General features: G+C 48.0%; 1 protein-coding gene across 3 annotated transcripts in view; it reads right to left on the bottom strand.

Annotated features, from left to right (window-relative positions):
- Positions 1-21,693, bottom strand: part of CLDN19 (claudin 19) — a 159,241-nt gene extending 137,548 nt beyond the window's left edge. For all 3 annotated transcript variants that reach the window (XM_085604174.1, XM_085604180.1, XM_085604177.1), the window contains exon 1: positions 21,190-21,693. In XM_085604174.1, the coding sequence (XP_085460300.1) occupies positions 21,190-21,412 (223 nt within the window). In that variant the 5' untranslated portion in view covers positions 21,413-21,693. The remainder of the gene's footprint in view (positions 1-21,189) is intronic.
- Positions 21,694-22,292: the final 599 nt, after the last annotated feature.

Below are 22,292 nucleotides of genomic sequence, written 5' to 3'. Positions count from 1 at the left end.
TATTATCATACAAGCCTTTGAACACCACCTCTCCATCTTTGAGCACAAATTCAATACTTTGTCCTTCCTCCTTTCCAAACCTTCTTCTAACCCCCCTTCTACCCAACCTCTCGACTCCCACTTGCTCTCACCCTCTCCCCCATCGCTCCCCTGCCCTCCCCCAGACGTCTCAACTGTTAATACTGTCTCCTCAATTTCACCATCCAATGACTCATTCTCTCCCGCGACCCTCTCTCCTCACGGCTTTCCAATTACACTCTCCGTCGCCCTCACTCACTCGCTCTCTAATAACCTACTCCCTCTAACCCCTAATGTTAGTCTAACCCACAGTCTCACCACCTTGCCCCTGGAACCCCTACCTGATCCCCCTAACCCACCCCACCCAGACCTGGCCCCATTTTCACCTACTCAAAACTGCATTCCACCCTTTAAACCCACCGTCGTCTTTCCCCTCTCACCTCACTCTCTCGTATCATCTCAAACAACTTCATCCAAAACTTTGGATGTCCCGTCCTTCTCAGCGGCCCCCTCTGCGTCCATCAGCCTGAGCAACCCTATTATCCCCCCTTCCGGCCTCTCTCCACCTCCTCACACTAGACTTTCTCCCCTGATTAACACCGAACACATCCTATCGCCCACCTCTTTCCCAACTGTGCTCCGTCCCACTCCTTTAATTCAGACTCTCTCCAACATTGAACACAATCTAGAAACCCTGACGACTGAACTTGCACGACTGAGAGAAGACTTCAACTCCCTCTACTCCAGGTCCCCCATTAATTGTTCCAACTCCCACGGTGTTTGCTCACAACGCATCTCTGATCCTAATACATGGAGCACTACACCCCTCGGACACCTTTCCCACAGGCCCCTCCGCACCTCGAGCCAGCTCTCCTCTTCCGACCTCCTTGACCTCTGCAACTCCTACCTTCCATATCCCTCAATTTATGCTCTTCCTACTTCTCCTCACTCCAACATTCCTGCTATTTTGGGAACAAGCAGAATCCCCTCCTCCCCAGTCTCCCTCAGACCACCTCCCCAACTTACCACCATCCACTCAGACTCTTTCCCTAAAGACTACCCTAAACCCCTCTCCTGCATGCTTGTGAACTGCCCTTCGGCTGTCCGACATGTGATCAAAATATCTGAAACTATCCTTAGCGAAGCTATTGACATCGCCTTCCTCACGGAAACCTGGCTCAATGACCACTCAACTTCCAGCCTTGACTTACTCCCCCCCCCCCCCCCCCCCGGCTACTCTATCATCAGAAAAGATAGAACTGAGAGAATAGGTGGTGGATTAGCGATTATCTTTTAAAATGAACCTAAACTTTGCCTTGTCAAGAACCCTGACCGCAATACCTTTAAATACCTTGAAGCCGAACTTAAGTTTTAAGGTTCTCCCCCGATTCGACTTCATAATATCTACCACCCACCTTGTGATCCTCTTCCCTTCGCTGAGGAATTATCTGAACTCCTGACTCAATCCTCACTCTCTAACTCTAAAAATCTCTTCCTAGGCAATTTCAACCTCCACTGGAATGAGACCGATGACCCCGCAGTCAACCTCCTCTCTAATCTTCTTGACATTAATGACCCCAATCAACTCTGCCATTCGCCAACCCACACCAATGGACCAGAAATCTTAATCGTATCCCCCCTGGTGAACTGGAGTCTAAACTCCAAGCACATCCACGTCTTACCCCCCTCTCCCTTGATGCCAATGTTCTCACCGAGCATTTTAACAAAACTGTCATCGAGGTCCTAGACCAAATTGCCCCTGTCTAAACCTAAAATCCAAAGAAACATTCCATCTAAATATTGGTTCACTTCTAATTTCAACGACAAAAGATATTCTCTTAGACTAACTGAAAGAACATGGAGACAACATCCTTCGCCTGCCCATCTTGCCCTCCTCAGATCAGCCAGAACTATGTGCAAGAAAAACATTTTCTCGGAAAAGGCTTCCTTTTCCTGCACACAGCTTGACGTGCCAAAAACAGACCCAGAGAGTTGTTCAACATAGTTCGAAACCAAATATCCACTGCCCCTCCAAAACTGATGACCACAACTGATAGATGTGAAAAATTGCCAAAATAGACCAATCCTTCCTTGTATCTCCGATCCTCCTATTCCCCTATTTACCGCCGACCCAACTAAACCTCCCTACCTACCTACTCTCCCCCCATATTCCTCCGCAAACCTTCTTGCCACTTCCCCCCGGATAACAATCTTTCTAACCCACAGCTTAAAAACAACGCCTCTTGACACAACTTTCACCCCGTATCTGAGCTTGAAGTCTCTAACATCATCTCTAAACTCTAAACTCAAACCGTGCTCACACACCAAAGACCCTATCCCTGCCAACCTTGTCCAGGAGCTTAAGCACATCATTTCCCCTTACTGGATCACTATCATCAACTCCTCCCTTACCACAGGATGTGTCCCTGCCTCCCTCCAACTCGGACAAATCACTCCCATTCTTAAAAATCCCAATGCCGACCCCAACGACCTTAATAATCTCCACCCGATCTCCAACCTTCCCCTGCTCTCCAAAGCCCTTGAAAAATGTGCCCTGCTTCAATTGGACAAAGACATTGACACTTTTAACCTATTGGACTCGTTACAATCCGGATTCCAAAGAATGCTGCAACACTGAAACTGCCATGCTTAATATTGTTGACGACATCCACCTATCCCTAGATAATGGCGAGACCTGCCTACTTATTCTCCTCGACCTCTCTGCAGCACTTGATACTGTTAATCACCCTGCCTTACTTAACACACTCAAAGTTCGCTTTGGCCTCAATGGTCCTGTCCTCAAATGGTTCTCCTCCTTCCTCTAACATTGAACACAACAAATTAAAACCGACAACTGCCTCTCAAACCCCACACCTGTCTTCCTCGATGTCCCCCAAGAATGTATTCTCTCTCCCTCTCTGTTTAACCTCTTTATGGAACCCCTTACCCTCATTCTAAAACAATCTGGAATCAACTACCACCTCTACGCTGACGACACCCAACTTTACTGTAAGATCAGATCCCACTCTGATGTCCCGCACTTTAACAACACCTTGTCTAAAATCCAAACCTGGTTCCACTCCAATCATCACAAACTCAACTCTAAAAAAACTGAACTCATTCTCTTCTCTTCTAAAAATAACCCTCTCCCTATCCAAATATGGACCTCTGACCTTAATGCCCTCAACTGTCCGCTCTCCCTTTCCAACTCAAATCACTTGGCATCACCATTGACAATAACCTAACTCTTCAAAACCACATAAAAATCTCGGCGAAAGGAGCTCTCTTCTCTCTCCGTCACCTCAAGAAAATTAAACCGTTCATTCCAGCTGACGACTTTAAATCGGTTGTCCAATCTCTTGTACTTTCAAGAATTGGCTATGGCAACGCTATCCTCGCTGGAACGCCTAAAGTTCACCTTGCCCCACTCAAATCTGTGCTCCACCTCGCTGCCAGACTACTCACTGACTGCAAACTCTTTGACCACATCACCCCAGCCCTCAAAGCCCTTAAATGGTTACCCATCGAAGGCAGAGCCTCCTACAAGATTGCATGCATTACGCACAAAGCCCTTCATCAAAAGGCCCCGCTGTATCTCACTAATAAACTCAACAAAGCGGGCTGCTTCCGGTCGTTGAGAAGCACCTACGCTCTCCTTCTTGTACCACCTCTGTTAAAAAACGAAAACCACACAATCTCGCTCTTTCTCCGGAAATGCACCTAACATCTGAAATGCCATCCCTAATGACTGGCGTTGTAACCCTTCTTACATCAGCTTTAAAAAAGACCTCAAACTGCACCTGCTCAACAAATATCGGGGTCCATAACCTTCTCATTTCTTCTTTTGCACTCTCTTCTCTCCCCCCTTTACCCTCCCTGTCCCTTGCCTTTTTCTTTCCCTATTCCTTCCATTCTCTCTCCCTTCTAGCCTTCTCCTAATACCGCTTTAATAATTGATTACCTGTACCCTTATTATTTATTTAGATTGTTCACCCTTTTGACATTTGTTAATGGTACTAAGATATTTGTTCTTTGTTTCCCATCCTGTTTTGAAGTGTACGTTCTTGAACAATTGTTTACTCCTGTACTATATACATTTTTTTTTTGTTGAAACATTTTTATTGTTTTCCAAATCAACAATCCAACGTTCTGTCCAACTTCCCCAACTCCTGTACTATATACATACTCCTGTAAAGCGCTCTGATACCCCCGGGTCGAACCAGTGCTATATAAAAACTTCTAAATAAAAATTAAATAAAATAGAACAGGACAACCCCATATTTCACAGATGTGTTGTGATGTTGCAGAGGGAAATAAGCAGTACATGGAGCATCTAAGAATACAATTTTCCCCAGTTTATTGCAATGCCTGATAGTCAACCAAAGCAAATGATTTACTTAATAATGGGGAGCAGGTTCCTGTCTGGCTTCTTAACAAACCCCAGGATGTGGTATGTGTACAGTGACGATAATAGCATCAGGAAGTAAAAGCCAGGACCTTTGATGGAAAGGTGTTACCCCAGCATGCAGGATAATGGTTTGACTGTGATGGCAAATAAAACTGTGAAAAAGCTTGGCGTGGCTACGCGGTGAAACATGAATGCCACAGGCTAGGGTCGCTACGCTCAAACCCTTCCTTTCCACATTAATCCATACGACTGATCCATACCCCGAGGTGGGAATTAGCTGGTGGCGGCACTGCTGACGAGATAGAGCCCAAAATCAGGCCGCCAGGACCGCGGGAAGAGGAGATCGGACTGCAGCTGGCAGGGGCCTACACGGACATGAAAGCCGGGGCCTCGGGTCACGAAGAAACCCGAAGTGGTGACGAGACGCTCGGGTGAGAACCAGCCACAGATCCGGCAGCCGAACCGGCACCCTCACAGAAGCTGCAGCAGGGTGCCGGTGAGTACACAGGCAAGCACGACACCATCAAGCGGCACTGCGCCGTATGCCTAAATCAACGTAGCTGCGGCACAGGTGCCTACTGAGACACTGCCCAGGTGGAGGGATTCGACACTGTGGCCATACCGGCACCTGCCTGGAGGGAAGAAAATCTAGTAACCGGCTGGTATTTAAATCAAGCGCTTCCTGACTGTCCACCCAAAGCATGGAAGCACAGCCTTGCATACACATTGGCCTTTCCACCCCCTCACACTGGCCAAAAGAGTGCCGCCGTCCAGTCGATACTCGCCGAATCCTGGGGCTGCAGCGCAATCCACAAGAGTAGCTGGTATTGCAGGTTTGAACCGTGGAGGACATGCTGGGGGTGCCCTGTGATCACAGGGACTACACACTAGGCACCACCCCCTACCTCGGCAACATCAGGGTGCGGCAAACCCCCCGGGTGGGGGTCAGATATTGACGTGAAGTAAGTTGCGCGGCGGGGTACCGTGGCCAGTGAAGAGCTAGCGGCAATAGGGGACTCAATAGACGGCTGATACAAAACTCCTTGGGTGCATCAAAGTGTGGAACCCAAGCCTGAGACTTATCAACCTGACCCTCCTCGACCCTGGGTGGAGACCTGACTGTACCCGAACGCCGCAGTGCTGATCGTGCAGTCGTGAGACTGCAGAAAAGCCAATCTCCGCCAATATGTCAACCACCAGAGGCCCCAAGGTTACCCAGCACAACAAATTGGACAGATACACCTGCCCGAAGGCGGCCCTTCCCGAGCAGCAGCAATTCAGAGATAAACCGATGGGAGGACCGGAAGGCGATGCCCCAGAGCCTACCTTGAAAGACGTCATTGAGGCAATCAGCGGGATCCACACGTCGTTGGAGCAAAGAATGGACACAATCTCCTCTGAGGTAATGCTAATTAGGGCGGAACTCGCTACCAATAGGGAAAAGGTCAAACAACTCAAAATTACCACAACGAGTCTAGTGGATGATACCAACCAGTTGCAAAAAGAGGTCCAGGAACTGCAAGCATTCCGCAAGTTCGCAGAAGGGAAACTTGACGACTACGAAGGGAGCACTACGCGTAACAACGTACGCATCTTAGGAGCTACGGAGACTGCAGAAGGACAGGCTGCCGACCTCTTCGTAGAGAACTTAATCACTGCTCACCTACAGCCGACAGGCCTGTCAAACATCTTTGTAGTTGAAAGAGCCCACAGGGTACCAGGGGGCCGTCCGAAGCCAGGGCCCCCCCCACTTCCTATACTGCCCAGACTCTTGAACTATCGAGATAGGGATGTCATCCTGCAAATGGCCAGAGTGGCGCCTCCGCTCTGATTTGAGGTACAGTTGTGCCCTATGGTACTTGAGCTGATTTTAAAGCTCTGGCAACCACCCGCTCCACATTGACTGTTACCTGCTTGAAGCAAGGGGTAGATGAAGTACAGCTGGGATAGATATTAACCTGAGGGCTCATGGTAAGTGTTTCATAATAGTAATGGGCCGGCCCTGCCCAGGGTAACTACTTGCCTACACAAATGGGAGGGGAAGGGCAGGACGGCATATCCCCCTCAGTTTTCTTCTCTTAGTTTAATTTCGGGATGACAGGCACTCTGAATTAAGATAGTCATGGGCAGTTCTGAGCCCAGAGTGCAGGGGAGCAGGGAGTGGGGTAGTTGGGAGGGGTTATTGTATTGTTGTTTGTTTGTGCTACATTGACAAGGTATCATTGATTCGTCACGAGAAATGGTTGGTAATACGTAAGTCCTAATGAATACGCAATGAGATAAGAGTTTTAAGTTGATGAGCTGGAACGTAAATGGTCTGGGGGACAAGGTTAAGAGATGTGTGGTGCTACAACATATCAGGCGTCATGCCCCTGATGTAGTATTGCTCCAAGAAACGCACTTGGTGGGAAATACATGTAAGATCCTTAACAGGTGGGGATACAAGCTGGTAGCACATTCTGGCTTCACCACGGGCTCCCGAGGAACGGGGATATTGTTGAGGAAATCCTTTCCAATGACAGTGAAGTCCACCTGGGTTAACGCATGGGGAAGGTACATAGGCATCACGGGACAATGGGAAGGAAACACGTTGACCCTAATGTCGGTGTATTTGCCGCCTGGCCTCCAGGGGCTCGCATTCAAAGATTTGGGCTCTATCTTACTGTCGGTACCGGACGGTCTGGACGGTCTCCTGATTGTGGGAGGAGACCTCAACTCAGTGGTCTCCGGCACATTAGACAGACACCCTCCCCGAGAACGTTGCCCCTCAAACCACTGGCTCCCAGACTTCTTGGAGACTCTGGGGTTGATAGATGCCTGGCGAGCTTATCACCCTGATACCATCCAACACACCTACCACTCAGGCGCTCACAATAGTCAGTCGGGGATCGACTACTTGCTGATCTCTCCTGCCCAACGTGCACCCATTCAGGAAGTCAGGCACATGGCGCGGGGTATCTCGATCACTCCCCGATGTGGGCCCAATTAGTTATCGGACAGCATAGAATAGGAAGAATTGCCCCCATTAACCTCTGGCACCTCCGTAATCCGGTGGCTCGTAAAGCACTGTATGAAGCAATGGAGCACTATTTTAGGACAATGAAGGATCGTATGCTCACACCGGACACTGTGGGGAGCGTTCAAAACAGTGATAAGGGGACAAGCACTCTCCCAAATAGCGGGGGTGCAGAAAGAGAAAGCGAAAGAGGAAGGTGCATTAGAAGAAGACATCCTCCGTCTCGAGGGGGAGATTGAGGGGGTGTCCACACCCGACAAGCTCCATGTCCTGCAACTGAAGAGAGCTAGCTACAAGGCCATAGTGACAGGAAGAGCCAAAGCACTGGGAAGAGAGACGCAGGGCAGAATATATGACCATGGGGACAAGGCAGGGAAACTAATTGCATGGTTGTATAAAAAGAACTCGTGAGTAGACTGGTGCCTGAGTTGACTGACATGTCGGGACAGCTGATCACTGACCCCCAGGAGCTAGCTAACACATTTGCGGCTCATTACTGGCAAATATATCACTCACAGTCACCTTACACAATAGGCGATTCCCAAGGTCTCCTCAAAGACATTGCCCTGCCAATACTTTCGGGCGAAGACTTATAGTTCCTAGAGGGAGATCTTACAACTGATGAGATAGCCCAGAATCAGAAGCCTTAGATCTGGCAAGGCCTCAGGCCCCAAGGACCTCAAGAACTTCCGGCACATCTCCCTGCTCCCGTTCCCGGAGAAGGTCATCGAGAAGACCGTCAACAAACAACTGACCCACTACCTCGAGGAGAACAGCATCCTGGACCTGTCGCAGTCTGGGTTCCGCAGCAACCACAGCACCGAAACTGGCCTCATCGCCGCCACCGATAACATCAGGACCCTACTAGACAACAGAGAGACCGCGGCCCTCATCCTCCTGGACCTGTCAGCCGCCTTCGACACAGTCTGCCACCGCACACTATGCACACGCCTCCACGACGCCGGGATCCAAGAGAAGGCCCTGGACTGGACCACCTCCTTCCTCTCTGGCAGAACACAGAGCGTCCCCCTCCTCCCTTCCACTCCGAAGCCACCGAGATCATCTGCGGCATTCCCCAGTGCTCATCCCTCAGCCCAACGCTGTTTAACATCTAGATGGCACCACTCGCCCACGTCGCCCGAATGCACAACCTCAACATCATCTCCTACGCCGATGACACCCAGCTGATCCTCTCCCTCACCAAGGACCCCCACACCACCAAAGCCAACCTCCATGAAGGAATGAAGGCCGTCGCCGAATGGATGAGGAACAGCTGATTGAAGTTGAACTCAGACAAGACAGAGGTCCTCATCCTCGGGTCTACCCCCTCGGCCTGGGATGACTCCTGGTGGCCAACCACACTGGGAACTGCTCCAACATCCACCGACCACGCACACAACCTAGGGGTCATCCTCGACTCCACCCTCTCCATGACTAAGCAGGTCAACGCCATCTCTTCCGCCTCCTTCAACACCTTCCGCATGCTCCGCAAGAACTGCAAGTGGATCCCTACCGAAACAAGAAGAACGGTCAACCAGGCCCTCGTCAGCAGCAGGTTGGACTACGGAAATGCTCTCTACGATGGAGTCTCGGCCAAACTCCTGAAACGGCTTCAAAGCATCCAGAACGCCTCTGCACGCCTGATCCTTGACATCCCTCGCCGCAGCCACATCACACCCCACCTGAGAGACCTGCACTGGCTCCCCGTCAACAAGAGGATAACCTTCAAGCTCCCCACCCACGCACACAAGGCTCTCCACAACACCAGACCAGCGTACCTCAACAGACGACTCAGCTTCTACACCCCCACCCGCCAGCTCCGCTCTGCCGACCTCACCCTCACCACAGTCCCCCGCATCCGAAGAGTGACCTCCGGCGGCAGATCGTTCTCCCACCTCGCCGCCAAGACCTGGAACACCCTCCCCAACCACCTACGGCAGACCCAAGACCTGCTGACCTTCAGAAGACTCCTCAAGACCTGGCTCTTCGAGCAGTAGCAGCACTCCCCCCTCCCCCCCAGCGCCTTGAAACCCGCACGGGTAAGTAGTGCGCTTTACAAATGCTATGATTGATTGATCGATTAATTGATTGAATGGCCTACCGATTGATCTCTACAAACTCAGACCTTATAAACTCGCCCCGTACAGACGTGCAATGTTTGAAGCAAGTAAGGATAGGGGGAACTGCCGCGAGACCAGAGGATAGCGACTCATTATATGGTCATTATACACAAAGAGGGCAGGCCACGGACGTACTGTGCCATGTATAGGCCAATCTCTTTACTAAATGCGGAGCCTAAGATGTTAGCTAAACTCCTCGCTACTAGACTAGTCAAGGTGATTGGCGGGTTGGTCCACCCGGATCAATCGGGCTTCATGCCTCAGCGCAACACTGCACTAAACCTTCGCAGAGTGCACGGCGTAATGGGGAGGGTGGCCACCATTTGAGAGGAGACGATAATCGTGTCACTGGATGCCACAATGGCATTCGACACGGTCGAATGGCCATATCTTTTTGCAGTCCTCGAAAAAATAGTATTTGGTCCCCGATTTATCCAATGGGTACAGCTCCTATATTCAAAACCTTTAGCCCAAGTAGTTGTAAATGATAAAAAGTCGGAAGTATTCACACTGAGTAGAGGGACTCGACAGGGCTGCCCACTCTCCCCCCTCCTGTTTGCGCTGGCCTTTGAGCCCTTGGCATCATGGGTGCAAAGGGATCCAGTGATACGTGGACTGAGATGTGCGGACACATGGGAAGACATACTCCTGTTTTTGGCCTCTCCAAAGGCATCCCTCATATCTGTACTAGATATATTTGCAATCTTTGGCAGGTACTCAGGGTACTCGATTAACTGGAGTAAATCTGTACTATACGTCCTTAATGGTCCCCAGCCTGATCTCCCTAGGGGATGTCCGGTGCAAGTCACCACAATGGGCTTTAAGTACCTAGGCCTTTATGTTACAGCTGATCCAGCGAGTAGATTTGCTCAAAATCTCCTCCCGCCCCTTCAGAGATTGAAGAGAGATATGGCATGCTGGAAAGAGCTTCCACTCTCACTGCTGGGTAGGGCGTCCCTATTCAAGGTCAAAGATAGCTTTATTCGATATCAAGTATCTTAAAAGCAATAACATACATACAAACATCAATAAAAATACGAGTAATCAAACAAGCAACAATTTAAAAGAAAAACTATGTAAATCCACGAAGACAATGGGTACATATTTCCAGAAGATAGTGAGGACAAACTGCTGGGAATAAAAACTTGATACAGCAATAAAATTAATTCAGTTCCTGCTAATATGCATAATATTATATAATGTGACAGTGCAATAAGAATAAGCTAACCAATAGGCCTCAGGATAAAAATAGTATAAAAACATGATAATTCATTGGAGTGGCTCACATAGGGCTTTAAACCTTATTATCCATGCACGTCCCTATTCAAAATGATGTCCTTGCCTCGCTTCCTATATGTATTGCAAATTTCCTCTGACCTAGTCTCTGCAAGTTATTTTAGAGAAATGTAAAGACTGCAGAGAAGCCTGCTGTGGAGTGGGAACCCGCGTATAGCACTCTCTAAACTTAACCTCAATTGGTAGGATGGGGGAATTAGCCTTCCTGACCTTAAAAAATATTACTGGGCAGCGCATCTGGCCGCCATCAACCATGGAACATATAGACGTGCTGACGACCCGGGCTATGCAATGGATAGGTGGCTGTTGCCGGGAGGGAACTATAATAGGGCTCTATATTCAAATAATGAGAAACAGCATCTGATGGGGCAGACTAAGCACTCGGTGCAAATCTGGCATGAAGCTAATAGAAGCCTGGGATGGGAACACAAAGTAACATTGGCAACCCTCCTGTGGGACTCAGACCTCAGACCTACTTGAGAATTTGTGGAAATCTAAGGGCTTTGACAAATGGGACATCATAGGTATCTCTAAGATTGGTGACCTCTGGGTAAAAGGGGAGGTCAAATCGTTTATTTCCTTACAATAAGAGCACGACATGGCCACCGCAGAACACTTTAGATGCACTTTAGATGCATGCAGGTTTGACATGCACTGCAGACACACCTCCAAAAGGGGTCACCCCCTCTGAATCCTCACCTCTCGAGAACAGGATCTTAGATGGCTACCTACCGTCGAAAGCCATTTCGCTAACCTATAAAAAGATGGTAAATAACTCCAGTGACCCCCTCCGACGTATAAGAGAGAAATGGGAAAGGGATGGCATAATTGTGGATGATGAGGATTGGGTAGCGGCAGTAGCCTCCCCACGGGAAGTGGCTATCTCAGCTAGGTTATGACTGGTCCAGCTTAAAATATTACACCGCAGTTACATAACAGGGCCATGCCTAGTGAGAATGGGGAAGGCGGAGAATGGAAACCGCAGGAGGCATTGTGGGGGTGAGGGAACATTCCTGCACATACTCTGGGATTGTGTACATATCCAGCGATACTGGAAGAAAATATATGACATCCTCAGTGAGGTACTCACGCTTGAGATTCACCTAGAAGCCAAACGATGTCTCCTAAATATGTGGGAACCCACTGACCTGAACAACAAGCGCATTACATGGGTAACGCTGGGATTGATGGTTGCAAAGCTGAATATTGCCCAGATGTGGGGGGCCGCGCAGCAGCCTGGAAGAGGGACATGGATTGGTGTATGTTCCAAGAAAAGACAGTGTATGTGGCAAGGGGATGCCCCAAAAAGTGGTCCCATATATGGAATGATTGGAATGTGTTTTGAGGTAATATTTGTACCCCCCGATCACGCCGTCACATGATGATCCACCATTGCCATGATGAAGTTACCAGCTAGTGATTATGACTTACGCACCTACCTGACAGTCATTGTAATACATCAAAAGAGCTTCCTACTGTGCTGTACCTTGTAATGTTGATTCTTATTTGTTTAATAAAGAGAATTATAAATAAATTGTGAAAAAAGGGCACACCTGCCTTGTGCCCCTCAATATAGGTAAATGTTTGGAAATACACCATTAATTTGAATACACATAACTAGTTACTAATGCAGAAGTTTGATCCCACTCATAAAATCACATGCTAGGCTCATTCTAATCCTGTTTGGGGTCCAGAGTAGCATGCTACCCACTGAAAAACGCTTCAACACCTCATATAACTGGAAACCCTTCCATCTCTAGCCCTCCACTATCCTTTTCAATCCAAATAACAGACTAAGATGTCCACCGCTTAAATGAATTTCCCTATACTAATTCACCACTAATCATTTTTGGGTTCCGGAGTAGCTTGCTACTCACCGTAAAAGCGTTCGACACCTCGTCATGGGTAGTAAGCGCTATATAAATGCAACTACAATTCTTTCCAGTGCGGCGAGGAGGAGACAGCCTTCTAGAGAGTTGAACACCTCGTTGGCATTGAAAAAGACCGCCACTGCATCCAGTTGTGGACAAAGGTGGTTGCTGACAAAGAATACTCTGCGGAGGCGGTGGGATGTAGATTGTAGACCGACCTGGCAGGACGCCAGACTGATCATGTAGAGCCAGATCAGTCTTCAAAGGGAGAAGCCTTTTCTAGAGGATCCGGGTTAGTATTTTATTGCCACTGCTCATGAGACACTCCATGAAGGGAGCTCTTCCAGCTTAAAGCTGTCTCCAGTGACGTCTCCTGCAATGAAGCAGGGTGGCTTGTGATTCAGCCTCCTCATACGTTGAGAGGAGGTGGGGCTGAGTATGTCAATACACTCTTTGTAAGAGCCTTGATCAAGCTGCTCTGATGCATTGCACTGCCTTCATCTCTGCACGGAAAGATACATGCAAAGTGCGTCTCCTAACCAAGGCAGTGTGATTTTAACAGAGTAATGCTGAATAAACTCATGGGCGGGCTGACTGTGTGGTGAATAGGTTTGATTAATAATACACGAATTCTTGCAGTATACTTTAAACGCATTCACCAGAACTTTTTTCTGTGGCCACAATGTCAACAGATGCCCACGGTTTTGCTAACATCCTACTTGGGCGGTCACCGCTGCCATAACAAGCCCTGGCTGCTGTGTATTTGCTCATAAATTTCACCTCTCTGTCTCTCAGCCTCTTCTGTAGAGTACTGTTGTGTTGCATTGAGATCACTCAGAATCGCCCTATCTGTGCCGGTGCATGTATGAGTATCTGGAAGAGTGAATGAAAGCTTCGCGGGAGTGGTTGGTGGGGGTGGGGGTGGGGGAGGAATGATCAAAGGGTGCTCTGGCCAAGTGCTCAACTGCCCCAGTTCAAGCTCTAGTATTTTTCAGACCAACCCAGTGGTCTGTTCGGAATGATATACTGTGACCAGAAGGATAACATGTTGTCTTGGTCCTACGCATGTCTACCAGTTCATTTCCTTCCTTCAATGTCACTAGGGTCGTCCTAGCAGCGGATGTTAGTGTGGATCTAAACTCACATTAGAGGTACCACAACAGAGTGTTGTTGGAGGATTTTAGCAGAGCCATTTACCATCACCTCTGCAAGAGCAATTGTCTTTGCCAATATGTTTTAGCCATGTACACCAGCGTAGCTGCTGTTCAGCATGGCTAAACGTTAGTCGGGTAAAGTAGAGTGACATGGAGTGTCGGAAAGTGAAGTGTCATGGAGAGTCATGGAGTGGTGTAGAGTTAAGTGGTGTTCAGTGTTGTGTGTGGAGTGTCATGGAGGAAGTAGAATGTCGTAGAGCAGAATGGCATAGATTGGAGTATAGTGGTGTAGAGTGGAGTAGAGTGTCAGAGTGGAGTACAGTGTCAGAGTGAAGTAGAGTGTTGTAGAGTGGCATAGAGTGGAGTGGCATAGAGTGTCATGGAGTGGTGTAGAACAGAGTCGAGTGGCATAGAGGTTGTTGCGTAGAGTGGAGTAAAGTGTTGTAGTGTAGATTGGCACAGAGTAGCACAGAGTGGAGTAGTAGAGTGGAGCAGAGTGTGGTAGAGTGCTATAGAATACAGTGGTGTAAAGTGGCATAGAGTGGAGTAGAGCATCATAGAGTGTAGTGTTGTACAGTAGAGTAGAGTGGCCTAGAGCGAAGAGGCGTAAAGTACAGTGGTGTAGATTAAATTGGCGTAAAGAGCAGTAGTGTAGAGAGCATTGGTTTTGAGTAAAGTGGTGTAGACTGTATTGACATAGAGTGCAGTGACATAGAGTAGAGTGGAGTAGCGCAGAGTGATGCAGAGGAGATTGCAGTGGCATAAAATTCAATGACGTAGAGTGGAGTGGTGCAGATTGGAGTAGAGTGGCATAGAGCGCAGTGGTATAGAGTGCAGTGACAAAAAGTAGACTGTTTCAGAGTAAAGTGAAGGGGCGTATAGTGGAGTGGTGTTGTGTAGAGTGGGGTGGTGCAGATTACGGTAGGGTAGAGTGCTGTGGTGCAGAGTGGTGTAGAGTGCAGTGGTGCAGAATAGATTAGAGTGGCGTAAAGTGAAGTGAGATAGAGTGTAGTGGCGTAGGGTGCACTGGCATAAAGTGCAGTAGAGTGGCATAGAGTTGAGTGGTGCAGAGAAGATTGCAGAGGCATAGACTGCAGTGGTATAGGGTGCAATGGCATAGAGCGGTGCAGAGTAGAGTGGTGAAGAGAACAGTGGTGCAGAGTAAAGTTGTGTAGCGAGCAGTGACGCAGAGCACAATGGTATAGAGTGGTGCAGCATGCAGTGGCATAGAGTGTTGCAGAGCATAGTAGTTTAGAGTGCAGTGGTGGAGAGTAGTTGGCATAGAATGCAGTGACGTAGAGTGCATTGGTTTTGAGTAAAGGGGTGTAGAGTGACTTGACAAAGAGCACAGTGGTGTAGAGTACAGTGCTGCAGAGTACAGTGGTGTAGAGTGGTGCAGCATAGCGTGCAGTGGCACATAGTGCAGTTTCGTAGCGTGGAGCATACTGGAGTAGAGTGGCGTAGAGTGCAGTAGCATAGAGTAGATTGTTTCAGAGTAGAGTGAAGTGGGGTAGAGTGGAGTGGTGCAGGGTAGAGTGCAGACACATAGAGTGCAGTGGCACTGAGTGCCGTGTTGCAGAGTGCAGTTGCATAGAGTGGAGTGGCAAAGAGTGGAATCGTGCAGAGTAGAGTGGAGTGGCCTAGACTGGAGTGATGTAGAGTGCATTGACAAAGAGTGCAGTGGTGCATAGTAGAATGGGGTGGAGTGCACTGGCACAGAGTATGGTGGTGCAAAGTCATAGAGGGCAGTGGCGTAGAGTAGATTAGTATAGAATGTAGCGGCGTCGAGTGTAGTGACGTACAGTGCATAAGTGGTAGAGTGCATTGTCATAGAGTGCATTAGAGTTGTGTAGAATAGAGTGGTGCGGAATGGAGTGAGGTGGCATAAAGCACAGTGGCATAGAGTGCAGTAGTGTATAATAGAGTGACGCAGAATAGAATGGCATAGAATTCAGGGGCAGAGAGTGCAATGTTGCAGAGTAGAGTACAGTAGTGTAGAGTAGAGTGGCATAGAGTGCATTGGTGTAGAGTGCAGTGGCGTGGAGTGTTGCAGAGTAGATTATGGTGGCATACAGTGCAAGGGTTCAGAGTAGATTGGCACAGTGTAGTGATATAGAGTGCATTGATTTTGAGTAAAGTGGTGTAGAGTGCATTGGCATAGAGTACAGTGGCATAGAATAGAATGGCATAGAGTGGTGTGGCGCATGGTACATCGTAGTGGCGTAGAGTGGAGTGGCATAGAGTGGAATGGTGCAGAGTGGAATCGAGTGGCATAGAGTGATGTGGCCTAGAGTAGAATGTCCTAGAGTGCAGTGTCGTAGAGTGCAGTGGTGCAGAGTAGATTAGAGTAGCTTAGAGTGGATTGGCGTAGAGTACAGTGGCGTAGAGTGGAGCGATGTTGAGGGCATATAATGCATTGGCGTACAGTGCAGTAGAGTGGCATAGCGTGTAGTGGTGCAGAGTAGAGTGCAGTGGTGCAGAGTAGAGTGGCATTGAGTTCAGTGGTGGATAGTGCAGTGTTGCAGAGTGGAGTGGCGTACAGTAAAGTGGCATAGAGTGGAGTGGTGCAGGGTAGAGTGCAGTGGCATAGAGTGGAGTGATGCAAAGTAGAGTGGCGTAGTGTGTAGTGGCATAGAGTGAATTGATGTAGAGTGGCATAGAGTATTGTGAGGCAGATTAGGGTGTAGAGTGCAGTAGCACAGACTGTGGTGGCAGAGAGTGCTATGGCAAAGCAGACTGTTGTAGAATGCAGTGGGGTATAGTAAAGTGGCGTAGAGAGTATTGGCATGGAGTGCAGTGGCGTTGTGTAGAGTGATGTAGAGTGGCATAGAGAGCAGTAGCGTAAAGTGCAGATGGCTTAGAGTGCAGTAGCGCTGAGTGTTGCAGAGTAGAGTATAGTGACACAGAGTTGAGTGATACAGAGTAGAGTGCAGTGGTGCATAGTGCTGTGGCACAAACTGCAGTGGCACAAGCTGCAGTGGCACAGAGTGGAGTTGTGCAGAGTAGGTTGTTTCAGAGTAGAGTGGATTGGTGTACAGCAGAGTACAGTGCCGTACAGAAGAGTGGTGTAGAGTGCAGTTGCGCAGAGTAGATTAGAGTGGGGTAGAGTGTGTAGGCATAGAATACACAGGCGTAGAGTGGAGTGGTACAGAATAGAGTGCATTGGCGAAGAGTGCAGTGATATTGAGTGCAGTGTCGCAGAGTAGATTGGCATAGAGTGGAGTGGCGCAGAGTGAAGTGGTGTAGAGTGCAATAACGCAAGGGCAACGCAACACTTTGGCAAATCTGGCCCTCAATGAACACATCAATTCACCTTGTCAAGATTTTGTAAGTAAACAGGGGGGGGGGGGGCATTTTCCAAAGAGCTACACATATTATAAATCAAATGGCTAGTTTAGTGTACTTTATCAATTCCAGTCAAACCAATCAAGGAAAAGAAGAGGGATTAAAAGAACACCTTGATGGCATGGTGTAAATCCCATCAACATTTAACATGGTTTGTACCGCATCTGGATGCTGCTGACATATGGGAGTTTTTTTTAACTTTATCTTGGAACTGTTTAGGGGTCTCTAATTATGTCTGGTGGTGTCAGATTTGTATCTAAAAAGTAGTCTAACATTCATTATGCCTGGCCTAGAAACAGCTTTATCTGTTTTGCCATCCTTCGTTACTAAAAAAAAAAGCCACAACTAAAACGTACATAGAGATATACAAACATAGAAGGGATTTGGGTCAGCCATCTCCAAAGATTAGTCTGCAAATCCCTTATCCACATGTTGCTGCTGCCCACCACATCATACAACATGCGTTAATATATCCGCGCATTCCAGCCACTGGCTGTCTTGAACTGTGGGTAATTACATTTTACCTGAAATCTGCCTCTAAAGAAGTGCACTTTACTGCTAAGGCTGTGCTGGGACAATACTTTACTTTGTCAATGCTTTTTACTTTCCATTTTCGATATTTTTCATATTTTCTCATAAATTCATCCTTCTATGATCGAACTATGAATTCAGGTTACTAAATGCAACAACTATAGTACATTTTCTTTGTGCAGAATCATAGCTTCCCAGGGCTTTAAGTGGGCCGGGTCTCACCGGGTCTGAGCAACGGCAGTTTAAAGGGGGCCTCGAAACGGGTCTCTATCGGGCTCTGTTTTGTGCCCTGGCACAGGCGGCCCGTTTTTTTCCGGACTGTAGTAACAGCAGGCACAGAGATGCGCGCGTGCTCCCACTGCTCACTTCTCACTAGTGGAGAAGCTAGGGTATGACATCATGCCAGGTGAGCGTTGTAGGGGAAGGGGAATCCTTTAAAGAGAGTCATTTTCTCTCTGGATTTCTCTTTTCTTTTTGAAACGCAGAAGCAGCGACATTGTGGTGGTGTCACCAGGGCTTTAAATCGAAGCTTTTTCAATATTATATACAAGCCATAGTTGCTGCTTATTATTCTTACGCGACTAACAACCATTGACAAAGCCAATAGTCCTGACTTGTAGGTATGATGTTACGTGTTGTATCATATATCTCGATGCAATGACAGAAAAAGCAAAATACAAGTCGGGCGGCACACTATACTAAGCACAGATTTTTAGCTTGCGTGTTTTAAACCACGCCCTTAATTACACTGGCCACGCCCCTTTTAGAGACCCCCCCCCCAGTTTTTTCATCCCACTTTAAAGCCCTGTATTTTCCTGTGACTACATTAAGAATAAAATCGCTTTCTCGACGTTTTCTAAGTACACTTGCTTGCTAGAAAGTATGTATGCTGTTCTATTACAATGATATGTGATGGTTACTTTTTTTTAACTTAACATTTTAATGCAAGCATATAGCTGCCACATTTAGGCTACACAACAACATTTTTCCTTTTTTTTCATTTAGTGGCATATGATTATTGTACCAGCTTAAAATGGCCAAACCTATTGGTGTTGCCAATTCTTGTTTATTTTTGTTGGGCATTAACAGTCCCAGAGACCAAAGAATCAAGAAAAGCCTGCCTACTGTGAATTAAAATAGTTCAAGTGCAAAACGTTACTCACTGGAGGCTCGAAGACCACCCGCCATTTCTGAATTTTTAGCTGCATGTCAACAAGCAAAAATATGGTTGATCACCACATCTCCTCACTGCATATTTCTAGTACTAGTAATCCAACAATAACTGTGAACATACTGTGATACAGAAACATGTTTCAGTACTGGACAAATAGCAACAAAAACAGCTATGGCTGACACAGGGGACTCGCTCCAAACTTTGTGAGCAGAGACCATTATATTTTTTGTGCACCTGAGACCGGATTCACAAAGTCATTTATGTTTGAAGTAGTTGAAGAGAATTACTACATGAAATACCCATAAATACATTGATGAATCACCACCAAAATATCCAACCACAAATTACGTAGGGCATAATTTAGAACTGAGCGGGTGGGTTACTCCGTCACAACAGTGACGGATATACTGTCCGCCGAAATATAAATCCCATAGGATATAATGGCATTTTTATTTCGGCGGACGGGATATCCGTCACTGTAGTGACGGAGTAATCCGTCCGCCAAAATCTAAATCAAGCCCTTAATGTGTTAACCTCTTCTGCGCCCATGACGAGATAGTCTCGTCATGGAGCACGGTCGTGCTGTACCCATGACGAGACTATCTCATCATGAACCCCACCCACTAATGAAACGCCCGGCACAGGAGGGGGAAAGGGCGTGGCACAGAAGGGGTTAGGTGGGCAAATCCTTTCTGATTGTAGGAATTGCATATGAATAGCCCCTGAATAGTCCCATTTTTCCCATTTTAGATATCTTGGTGCCAATCCACAGTTTTTAAAAAATACTTGAAGTAGCAATATAGGAATTCCACTTCATATGTTCTTATATATAGCTTTTTGTATTGGCCCCAAAATGTAGTGCCTTCCCTTAGCAGAAAAGTGAGGAGTTGTGCTTCTGTGCAATAGGGTCTAAACATTAAAAACAAAAACATATTTTTATATAGCGCTTCATATCGCAATCCTGCCACTTATGAGAGCTGCATGTAACAAATGTTACTATTACCAAATGTAACGGTACTCAAGTTGCTCACCTCGGAAAGTGAAAGGCTGTGTTGGCCTTGTCCGAACTCAAGGTCGTGACCTTTAGGCCAATGGTGCATTCCAAAGGCAAGCACTCCTCACCCTTCCTGAACTTTACAGGAGTAACCCTTGGAAAATTTGTCAAAAGATGTGCGCCATATCATAATGCAGGGGTCTTCGAATTCATGTAACCGGATATTTCTCTGAGTTCCGGCCTTATTTCAGACAGCGCAGCTCAGAAACAGAATGGGACAGCCTCTACCCGCTGTTTCTGAGATGAACTATCTGAAAATCCAGCCCTAACTCTTAGAAATATCGGATAAATGAATTCCGCCCATTTGACCGTATTAGGATGCCCTCTTTCTGCCCTGCACCAGCAGAGAACGGGTCTGTCTGTGCATATCTTTTTAGCATCTTCAGAGTCTAAATGAACTTAGCGCTTGCATATTTATCTCCGCTATCTCTGGAATTTATCGCCCGGTTAGCGCGTTATCAACAACGCGCATCGCCGAGGCGATAACAATTCCAGAGATTGTGGGGATATCGCCGTTTTCCATGGTGGAAAACGGTGATATCCTAGATGGTAGGGCCTGTGGTCTTAGCCACACAATCCACCCCATGTTAGTATGTCTTAGTCAGGAATTTAACAAACGTTAAATTCCTGCGTTAAGGCATATTTAAGGTGATTTTAAATATCGCTAACCCTCCTTGTCAATATGACGAAGCTGGATTAGCAATATTTTCCCAAGGGAGTCTTGTCAGGCACGCCTCCTTTGCATCTCATTAGCGATGCGATCGAAGGCGTGCTGACAAGGGGCGCTATTCCAAGTAAACTGTCGCTAACAGCTGTTAGCGACAGCTTGCTGATAGGGCGATAAAAATATCGCCGCTTTAGCGGCAAAAAGTGCCGCTAAAGCGGCGATATTGCCCTTGATGATATGCCCCAGAGTTCAGAACCACAAAGAGGCAATTACTGCCCTGTATTGCCGACCTCTGCTGTCAGCAAAACATACATAAACTCGGAGAATTGCCTAGTTAATATGAACGGTGAAGGTGGCAAAAAGACGCGCACAGACCTCCTTCCGCGCTGGCGCAGCGCAGACAACCAACGCATTATGGTGCTGCCCCTGCAGTACAAAGTATTCTGACTCACTTAGAACTAAAGCTCAAAAGACAAAAGCTGACGAACTTTTCGAGGTTTGCGTTTCTCCCGCTATTTGTGGCTTGGTCACCTACCGTGCAGAGACAGCAGCGAGTCGTAGACCTTGCACTGCACTTGCCCGGTGCTCTGCGACGCGCAGGACATCCACAGCCCCTCGTAGAGCCCCACCGCCGTGATGATAGCGTCCCCGGCGTAGGAGGACTGTTTCCACTGGGGCAGCGCCGCGGTGCTGATGATGCCGGCCCAGCCCCCCAGGGCCAGGAAGTAGCCCAGCAGCTGAAATCCAGAATTGGCCATGGTCAACGGCACGCGGCTCCCTCTGGACCTGGCTTTCTCTCGTAAAGTGAAATCCTTCCGTCTCTCCTCCGGGGCCTTAATCAAAATATAGCACCCCACAGGTGCTGCTGGCTTTAGATCGGCGCCATTGCACCGCAGAGGAAGGCCCAACGCTGGAGCTGCTAGAAGATGCTGCGAGGGTCGGGACTTTCAAAGTGATCAACTTTCATATCCAGGCTCGGGGTCTGTGGGGAGCAGCTGTGCCCGGCAAACACACACTGATGCGTGGCTGCGCTCGCGGCCTGCAGAATGCAGTGGGCAGGCCGGCAGAATGCTGGAATGCCATGGCGACGCCCACAGGGGAGAGGAGAAAGTTCATGGTATTTGACATTAACGATGCAGGAGCACCTCTGCCCCACCCCTTCTGCCCCAGCCCACCCTGGTGACAAAGGCCGGGCTGCACTGGCAGTCAGCTTCGGATCTTGACAGTGGAGGCACCAAACAATGCCAGCCCTGTGCCTGCAAGTGCACATATGCATACGTGCATATGCAACACTGAGTGGGCTACGGCAAGTGCGTGTGTGAGTGTGCGTGTGTGGAGGGATGGGGTCGCGGTGGAATCGTCAGATGAGCAGTTAGAACAAAAGCAGGGCAAAAAACTGTTCAAAGGCATCCAAAAGCCAAGAAGATTTATATAATGTGAAAGGGTAAGATTTAAACATTTGGGGGCAGATTTACAAGCCCCTTGCGCCACTTTTGCGTCACTTTTAACATGGGAAAAGTGACGCAAAAGTGGCGCACGGGGCTTGTAAATAAGCCCCTTGAAGTCTTGTCAAGGGAGCACCAAGTGGTTGGCCACACTTGGTGAGCATGATTCACAATTGTTTTTCTGTTACTCACT

Source organism: Triturus cristatus, chromosome 1_2, assembly GCF_964204655.1.
Source record: "Triturus cristatus chromosome 1_2, aTriCri1.1, whole genome shotgun sequence".
Lineage (NCBI taxonomy): Eukaryota > Metazoa > Chordata > Amphibia > Caudata > Salamandridae > Triturus > Triturus cristatus.
This window is presented reverse-complemented; position numbering and strand designations above follow the sequence as displayed.